This window comes from Eutrema salsugineum, unplaced genomic scaffold (assembly GCF_000478725.1).
Source record: "Eutrema salsugineum unplaced genomic scaffold, Eutsalg1_0 scaffold_5, whole genome shotgun sequence".
Lineage (NCBI taxonomy): Eukaryota > Viridiplantae > Streptophyta > Magnoliopsida > Brassicales > Brassicaceae > Eutrema > Eutrema salsugineum.
Window position 1 is genome coordinate 11,435,773 of NW_006256612.1, and position 10,304 is coordinate 11,446,076.

Genomic DNA, 10,304 nt, shown 5'->3' on the forward strand with positions numbered 1-10,304 from the left:
AATGGCAATAATATAACTATATTTAGAAATTACTTGGTTTAGAAAATATTTTTGATCAAAATGTTGAATTGTGGAAAAAATGTACACCTAACCATTGAACCAATATACAATTAATATATATATATATATATATAATGAGTTAAAAGCTTACAAGATATTTACATAGTTATATATGTATAGTTGTGTATCATTTTGTTTATTATATTATTTCCTGATTTTAGTAAAAACGTGTAGGATATGGTATCTAGAAATACGTATGATTGTCCATATTGAACGTTTACCTTATTCTTAGCAGATCTGAAATGTACACTCTAATAATAAATAATTTATTCGAGAAAATAATATAATAAAGAACATTATTTGAACATTTAACATTCGGAAACTATTCACCATGTATTAGCGTTGAAATAAATCAAAACTGTGAGTCAAATCTTCATTGAAATCCCAAGTTTCCGCGTCGCGCATCTCCATTTGCGCTTCGAGGAGTTGTCCAAGAGTCACTAGCTTGAAGCTCACATTACATAGACATTTCAACGTAATAAAATTAATTAAAGTTTCTATAAATACATAAATATTTCAATGCCGTTGAAATATTAGCTTCACAATGACGCTCAAGAAAATCAATGTCGTCAATGAAACATGAACTTGATAAATATAAATACATATATTATTTTTATTACATTATCGTTGGAATTCATATTTAAGATATCCTATGGCAATGGCAGTTTCTTAATCTTTTAATGAATCAAGTTTAACTCTCGATCGAGTTTTCGCATCTCAGATTTGATTTGCAGTTTCTGTCAGAAGTTTTGAGTTGTTTTGATAAAATTGACTACACGCTCTTATTGATGAGCCACATCAATCTAGCTGATACGGTAGTTAACTATGGGCCCAATATTTATCGATGGGTCGAATCTTCGAGTTCTTACGGTGATTGAATTTGGGCTTCTTGTTTTTTTGTTCTCGCCAAGTGAAGGTGGAATCTTGATTGAAGATAATTTATAATGATAGGTAACTATTCAAAAATATAAGGATTAAAATAAAAACTACAAACCAGTAAATGATATAATTTCGAACATGTGATCTGCGCACACTTCTCTAGGGTGGATCGATACGACGATACAAACAAAGTAGCTCCTGAAGTCTGTGGAGGACGTCGCGACTCTTTATCTTCATCTCTTCACTGTGATGGCCAGGTTGAAGTTTGCCATCGATATCATATTATGTTCATTGTTAAGTTCGAGTTGTCTTGTGTTCTGGTGTAGACATGTATTGCCCTTCCCCATTAAATACATACATGTATAGCCTGTTTGGGGCTCGTATCTCTTTATTTCTTATGCAATTCAATAAAAAGTGTTTTAATAGTCACATAATTTTCTTTTAAAATTTCACTCATAACGTGGGTTTTCTTCGAAAGTAGTATGATCGACACTATAAAGAAAACAAAGTTGTAAGGTTAGAACTGTATAGCTAGTCTGTAGATCTTGGATTTATATGAATATGCAATTTTCTTTTTTTTAAAAAAAAAAAAATTGAATTTGCAACTTGCATTACCACCATTTTAGGCTTTTAAAATTTAACTCAACTTTTTATTTATCGATAAATTCAACAAGGGACCAAGGGGTAAAAGATCTAGCCATGCACGTTACGTACAAATTATTTTAGTTATCTTTTACTTCTTTAGGTGGTGGCATACGCAGATGGGTCGTGTCACGGGTTCCCATTTCCTATTTTTTATACCAAGTTGCAATAATTTTAATCTCCATTATATACTTTGATTGTTAATGTAAAAAGTATCATGTATGCTTCTGCTTTGGACATACTAATTCGATCTCAACAAAAGAGAGATAATATTCGCTATAATCTACAAATATACTCTATACATAATAGCCGGCGCAAGAATATTAGCAACCGGTTCATTAATCTTCATAACCCGTTGTGATCTGATTAGTCAAGATCCTGAATCGATTATTCTTGTCAATTTAAAACATCTAGGGTGAAAGATTGAAATCGGAATCATAGTAGAAAATACAAATTGGGTATCATGGCGAATCCAACTTGATATTTCTAGTGTATCCCATCATTTATATTGGCAAAATAGAATTAAGTTTTACTCGGAAAACCAAACTATCTGAATATAGTTAGTTGCACGCCCTCAACACATTTGAACAGTGAACAAATCGCATGACTTATTTCTTCTTCTTAAACAGATAAAATCTTACATCAACCAAAGTAGGAAACGACTTAAACAAGAATACTTGCTGATTGAATTAGACGAGGACCGACGAAACAAACAGAAGCAATAAAAAACACAAACAAATCGAACTTCTCGATCTATCTATCCATGGATCCTAATACTCATTAGGCGCAAATGAAATCAGAGGGAAGCTTTTTGCCGCAAGTATTGATAAGCAAACTCAAGGAGATAGGAATATCGATGTTAATCCCCAGAATGTTAGCTTTGATGGCGGTACAAAGACAAACGGCAGCTTCAAGATCGACCAGCCCTTGAAGAACTGAGCAGCAAGGCGTGTCTGGTGGATTCCCGATGACTGTTCCGACCGCACCGTCTAGTATTTTGGCGCAAACTCCTAGTTTTAGGGCGTCTCTTGGGCAGCTATGCTTTGTAGGATTGCTGATAGGATTAGGGTTAGGGTTTGGGATTGGCTTAGGTGGCAAGCAAGTGTTGCAGCCACTTACATACGCAAAAAACATGAGATTAAGAGATAGGAAGAATACTGCATGAAAAGATCTGTAGGATTCCATTGATCTCTAAGCTACTAAACCCTAAACAGATTTGATTAACAGTGTGACTAGCTTTGGGAATAAGTGTGACCGACAATTAAGGCTTATATAGGCGCAAGCGAGTGAACTCCGACGTGAGCCACAAAGATTCGTGTATTAAGAAAATTACTGCGGAGGTGCTAATATTAATTACCAAGTTGATATTTCTTATAGATGCGCTTTTCGATTAATTAGGAGATAATAATAGAATTAATCGTAGTACGTATGTAATAAGCTTGTTTCCGTTATATTTTATTAATTACTAATAATGAACGTACTTGAACTTGTTTGTGTGTCAGTGTGTGCGCATCTACAATTGAAACTCTAAACATTGTCGATATTATACATAATGCGGTGAAATCATATTCTTTCGTTTCAACAAGACGTTGCAATAATATTTTTTATATGGAAATTGTTGTAATGCCTCATTTTCTATATGTATGATGGCTAGTAGTAATACCAAAATCTCATGATAACTACCATTTTCTGTCTTTTCAAAATTTCAAAATACTTATCTTCTAAAATTTTAGATGATCAAATGTATTGTTTTACAATAACTAGCTCGTTTTCGCTGGCACATATTTTATCAATTTTTAGTAGATCACGTAAAGATCTGAAAATTACTTCACGAACCATGTTTTTATCATCTATTTTTTGTTTTCTATTAGACTTGCTGACAAATAATATGCTTAAATTTCTGGCGAGTTACGTAGTTGAAATTGTTTTACACTGCCCTATTATATGCAGAAAAAGTTATACCTGTCGAAATAAATATCGAATAACCGATATTGTTCCTTATATAAAAAAAAAAATTACAGATCCGGCCATTACCAGGATAAGCATACTTTAATATCAATATTTTGTTGTTGTGTGGATCACAGGAAGAACCAATGGGCGATTTAGAATTCTTATGCAAACCCGTGAAGTGAACAAAAATAATATGTTTTAAGAAATAATAAAATATAAAATTTCCTTATGCACAATAATTAAAATCATGTGTGGGGGCTGAAGACCAAGTTGTAGTTTTTTTTAAAGGTACAGTTTCTAATTGTGATTTTTATTTTATTTTTTCTGGCCAAAAAATTATCGTAATGCATATGCTAAAAACGATATAGCGATGAAAAGTATATGCTATATATACGGGGTAAAACTACCACTAATATTGAAATATTTACAATAATAAATTCGCCTCTTCAGAACATCTTCTAGTTTTATGTTTTTTGGTCGGACTTTGAGTATGTCTTTAATAGTGAGAATGTTTTGGCTTCACAGTTTTTTTTTTTTTTTTTTTTTTTAAATTGGCGTCTGGTAGATCGATATGATAGCTACATAGGCACTGACGAGCAAGTGGGTACACTGAACTGGAAAAAAAAACTATTAATTAAATAATTATAATTTTTAAAGTGAAACCAGTCTCTCGAAGTCTTTGATAAAATAGCTACTTTTTGACTGAGTTCCTTTATAAAATAAAAATAAAAATAAAAATTCAACCTTAACTGGTTCAGAAACTTTTGTATTTTAGACTCATTTTAGCATTTAAACACTACTTCTGTTTTTCTTTTAGCTTTTATTTTCCCTAAATCCTCGCTGTGTTGGTTTAACGAATCTTTGCGGATGATGATGAAGATCACTCATTCTATTTAGTGAAGATTCTTCATGCATCATGTCTAAACATTTCTTATTGTTTGTTTTTATAGTTATGATGTGTGAGTAGCTACCCAACGTGGATATAAGATACATCATGCATGAGAAACTCGTGGAATTATGCTTGATTTATGATTCTTTAGAATTGTTTTTAGTGATTTACTTATAGAATGTTTCGGATTAATGGTGGTCACCTAGTTTTAGAATCCAAAGTAATCCATGCAATAAAAATGCTTGATGAAATGCTAATGCATACAACTCTAATGTAGTAAAATTAGTCCAATCAACCACCACAAAAAAAGTGTTGATAACATCAAATAAATTATATCAGAAAAATAATTGATACTAATTAGAGTCATTTATTTACAAGTGACATAAATTATACAGTATTAACATCAGTTAATACAAATGATGTTATTATTATAGAAATCAAAGTTTGCTAAGAACTCAATAACAAAGAATAACTCTCTTTATTAGCTTAAGAAAATAACTCAAAACTTAAGCTCTCAAACACAAACTCATAAGTTATGTCACAACTTTGACATCTCTTTATATAATAATTTATTTCCTTTTCCTAATAGAAACATGCTTTCCTTTTTAGATAACTCCTAACAAATCCTTAGATAACTCCTAAGATATTCCTTATTCTAATAGGAAACATATAAGCTTGCTTCTAGAATGTTAACTTCAAGCTTAAGTCAACATTCTCCCCTTTAAGCTTGAAGTCTTCATCAAGCACACTCTGAACTCCCATGAGATCTCTCATCTCTTTGAACTTGATCCTCCCTAGTGCCTTAGTCAATATGTCTGCCTTTTGCTCATTACCTGGAATGTGTTCGACCTCTACTTGCCCATTTTCAACACATTCTCTTATAAAATGATACCTTGTGTGAATGTGCTTACTTCGCCCATGGAAGACTGGATTCCTTGTAAGAGCAATGGCGGACTGATTGTCTATCCGAATGAGAACTTTCTGACTTGATGCACCGGTGATTTCACTGAGCAGATCTTGTAGCCATATTGCTTGTCTTGCAGCTTCTGTGCCAGCCATAAACTCGGCTTCACATGATGATAGAGCTACAGTTTCTTGTTTTTGTGAGCACCAAGAGATCGGACTATCTCCAAGATAGAAGATATGACCGGTTGTGCTTTTGCCATCGTCAGGGTCCACATTGTAGCTACTATCACTAAAACCTGTGAGCCTTGGTGTTTCCGAGTTCGAACGTTTGAAGGTCAATCCAAAAGTAGTTGTTCCTTGTAGATACCTTAGACAATGCTTCATTGCTGCTCCATGAGACACTTTAGGTCTCTGCATGTATCTACTTAAGACTCCTAGACAATAAGCCAAATCTGGTCTTGTGTGAAGTAAGTATCGAAGACATCCCACATTCTTTCGGTAACTTGTGGCGTCGATATCCTTCTCTTCTTCAGACCTTGATAGCTTGAGTCCTGAATCCATTGGCGTATGAGTCATGTTGCAATTTTCCATTCCAGCTTCTTCTAGAATTTTTAGTGCATAACGCCTTTGATTCAATGTTATCCCTTCTTTGCTTTGACACACTTCTATCCCAAGGTAGTATGTCAATTTACCAAGATCACTCATTTCAAACTTGGACACCATCTGTTCCTTGAATTCGTAGATGTTCTCTCTTTTTGTTCCCGTAACAAACAAGTCGTCTACATAGACTGCGACAAGAAGAAGATTTCCATTTATCAATCTTCGATATACCGAGGGTTCCTTGGAGCATTTTACGAACTGCAACTCCTTGAGAACCTGATTCAATTTATGGTTCCAGGCTCTTGGTGCTTGTCTTAACCCATATAAAGCTTTGTTGAGCTTATATACTTTGTCTTCTCTCCCCTTTACTTCGAAACCCTCTGGTTGTGTAACATAGACAGTTTCTTTTAACTCGCCATGAAGAAACGCAGTTTTAACATCCAGATGATGTATTTCCCAACCATATGATGCTGCTAAGTTGATAAGGAGTCTGATCGTCTCTATTCGTGCAACAGGTGCAAAAACTTCATCAAAGTCGATCCCGTACCTCTGCACATAGCCTTTAGCGACCAAACGCGCTTTGTACTTGTTAATACTTCCATCTGAATTCCTTTTGACCTTAAATACCCATTTTAGGCCAATCGCTTTTGCTCCCTGAGGTAAATCGGTGAGATCCCATGTGTGATTCTTTGTAATGGATCGTACCTCATCTTCACACACGCTTATCCATTCTTTTGACTCCTTTGCTTCAGCAAAATTTCTTGGTTCGTTATTTAAACACAACAGGAGCATCTCTCCTTCTTCTTCGCACAACATTATGAAATCTTCAAGATGCTTCAGTTTTGTCCTAGGTCGCGTTGACCTTCTTAGAACAGGTTGAACCTCTTCATTCTCTGTTCCGATCTCATTTGTATCGTACACATCTTCTTCTTCATTATTGTGTTCGAAGTCTTCATCCTGCCCTGTCTCTGTTCCTTCATGCTCTGTTTCGACAGCCTCATCCTCTGTTTGCTGGATTCCATGATTTCTGAAGCTTCCAAGGCTGATCTTGAAGTCACCTGACTCGTTTTCTCTGAGTTAGTATGACTCCAATTCCATCCCTTTTCTTCATCGAAAATAACATCTCTACTTACTACCACCTTTCTGGATTTTGGATCAAGTAGTCGGTATGCTTTTGATCCCGGTTCTGTCCCTAGATGAACCAGTATCCTCGATCGATCATCTAGCTTTTTCAGATGCGGTCCTTCTACTTTTGCATATCCGATACATCCGAAGATTCGCAGGTGGCTGATGTTAGGTTTTCTTTCACGAAACATTTCATACGGAGTCTTGTCCTTTAGGGCCCTTGTTGATATCCTGTTGAGAAGATATGTCGAATGCCTCACTGCTTTTCCCCACAGAAAATTCGGAACAGATCTATGTTTCATAATGCTTCTCGTCATCTCCATTAATGTCCTATTACGTCTCTCAACAACTCCATTTTGTTGAGGCGAATATGGAGCTGTAAGGTGGCGTTTTATCCCCGAGTTGTCACAAAACGAGTTGAACTCTATTGATATAAACTCACCACCTCTGTCAGTACGAAAAGTTTGGATCTTTGATCCTGAGTCTTGTTCCACTAAGTTCTTGAATTTCTTGAACTTTTCAAAGGCATCGCTTTTCTCCTTTAATAATATTGTCCACATATACCTGGAATAGTCATCGATTAGGACAAATATATATCTGTTTCCTGCAGCTGTTGATGGTGTTATGGGACCACAAAGGTCACCGTGAACTAACTCGAGAATCCTGTTTGCTCGAAACAGAGTCGCTTGTGGGAACACATGTCTCGTTTGCTTTCCAAGTAAGCAAGACTCGCAGAGATGTTTTTCGATGGCTATACTTGGGATTCCTGATACCAGCTCCTTCTGTATCATGGTTTTGATTGTGTCGACATTCACATGACCCAGCCTCTCATGCCATCTGCTTGAGCTACTTGCAATTGTCGAATGCAGACACTCGTCATTCTTGAGTTCCATGTGCACTTTGTATAACCGGTTTCTTGATCTTTTCGCCTTGGCTAGTAATTTTCCATCTCGATCCTGCATTATCAAGTGTTCCCCTTTCATCTTTACTTCACATCCTGATTCGGTAGCTTGTCCAAGACTAATGATATTGGACTTCAGGTTTGGGATGTAATAAACATCAGTCATCTTTCTTGGTTCGACGTTCCTATCTGTGAACTCAATCGTTCCTTTCCCTCTAATATCAATCCTGGAATCATCGCCAAACCGTACTTTTCCAGTTACAGAGCTATCAAGTTGTGCAAAGTATCGTCGATCCCCTGTCATGTGGTTGCTAGCTCCATTGTCAAGGTACCACATGTTTTCATTGTTGGTGCTCGTTTCATTGTTACTCGGCACAACCTTTCCTTCATTCAGATACACGATTTCATGCATCATTAGCTTGTCTGCGTCTTGAGTATCTGTGTTGTCATCTTCCTGTGCTTCTTGTAGTTTAAGCAATCGATCTGGACAGTTAGAGGCAAAGTGACCCATCTTGTCACAACGGTAGCAAGTTATTTTGGACATATCTCTCGGTCCAATGTTTCTTCCCCTTCCTCTTCCTCTGCCATAGAAGCGTCCTCCTCGACTTCTGCTTCTATATTCGCCATTGGAATCATTAGTGGATTGGGTATCTGTATTCGCATACATCAATTTGCTCTGATCTTCTTGAGCATCTTCTTCCTCGTGGATGCGTTCCTCGTATGCTTTCAAACGTCCGATTATATCTTCAAAGCTTGTTGTGTTAAGATCCAACACTTGTTCAAGCGAGGCAATGATATGAATGTATTTCTTGCGAGGGAGGCTGCTAAGGAATTTCTTGACCAACTTCGAATCTTCGATGGTATTTCCTAAGGCAGCTGATTTGGATGAAATTTCTGATAACTTGCTGCTGAAGTCATCAATTGTCTCAATGTCTTTCATCTTAAGCCGATCCAATTCTGACATTAATGTCTGCAGCCGAGCTTCTTTCACCCGTTCAGCTCCCATGTGTCTTGTTTTAATGGCCTCCCACACCTTCTTTGCAGTATTCAGCTCACCGACTTGTAAAACTAGGGTTTCAGGTATGGATTGAAAAATCAATGCCATGGCTACGTCGTTCTTTTCGGTATCTGTTGTCTCGGTTTCTACTATGTCCCAAACCTTGTGAACCCTAAGTAGACTCCTCATTCTTATGCCCCATACCGTATAATTCGTAGAATTCAGCATCGAACATTGAATGGTGGAAGTGCTTGGTTCTTTAGGTCGTGGGTTCGAATTTGGAACAAGATCTCCCATAGTTTGGTATTTCAGAATCTTCGTGATCAAACTTCTTCTCTTAGATCGATCCCTTTAAGCTCTGATACCAATTATAGAAATCAAAGTTTGCTAAGAACTCAATAACAAAGAATAACTCTCTTTATTAGCTTAAGAAAATAACTCAAAACTTAAGCTCTCAAACACAAACTCATAAGTTATGTCACAACTTTGACATCTCCTTATATAATAACTTATTTCCTTTTCCTAATAGAAACATGATTTCCTTTTTAGATAACTCCTAACAAATCCTTAGATAACTCCTAAGATATTCCTTATTCTAATAGGAAACATATAAGCTTGCTTCTAGAATGTTAACTTCAAGCTTAAGTCAACAATTATTAGTTTATATGGCATCGATTGCATAAAACTGATACTAATTTATTTTAAATCACATCACTTGAACAATATTGATACAAAACCAAATTTTATATCATTAGATAATTGATGTATATATTAGCATCACTTGAACAAAATAATGCAAATTTTGTAGCAATTAAAAAGTGATGCCAACAAAGAACTGAATTAAACAATTAATATATTTAATTTAATTTGGTCAAAACTTATCTGTCCCACATCGGTTAGGAGAACTTGAGAGGAGAGAATTGCTCTACTATAAAATAAACTCATCATTGTTAATAATCGTATGATTTTATTAACTTCAACCAAAATCTTCGATATAAAAAAAATATTTTTAATAATAATTCTAGTTAATTATTGTATGAGAGTTCACAAAATATATTTATATTAATAAAAAAAACAAAAGGGTTTTGATATAAATTTTTAAAATAAATTAAAATTTATACCAAAATAGCATTTTTAACATCAATTATTTATAATTGATACAAATATTAATATCATTTATAATAACTGATGTAAAATTTAATATCACTTAAAACAATTGACATATATTAATATCAATTATTCTAATTGATGTAAATATTTAAAATATTTACATCAGTTATTAATGAACTGATATAAAGTATTTGCATCACCACTTTCAGAAAAAAAATGATGTAAAATTCTTTTACATCAGTTAT

At 34.9% G+C, this 10,304-nt stretch overlaps 1 protein-coding gene across 1 annotated transcript; it reads right to left on the bottom strand.

The window, feature by feature from the left end:
• Positions 1 to 2,187: 2,187 nt before the first annotated feature.
• Positions 2,188 to 2,819, bottom strand: LOC18993657 (14 kDa proline-rich protein DC2.15). Its single transcript, XM_006417202.2, has one exon. The coding sequence runs from the start codon at positions 2,764 to 2,766 to the stop codon at positions 2,362 to 2,364; it is 405 nt and encodes a 134-aa protein (XP_006417265.1). The 5' UTR covers positions 2,767 to 2,819; the 3' UTR covers positions 2,188 to 2,361.
• Between the last annotated feature and the right edge of the window lie 7,485 nt (positions 2,820 to 10,304).

Coding starts and splice junctions, on each gene's coding strand:
- LOC18993657 (XM_006417202.2), bottom strand. CDS start 2,766: ATGGAATCCTACAGATCTTTTCATGCAGTATTCTTCCTATCTCTTAAT.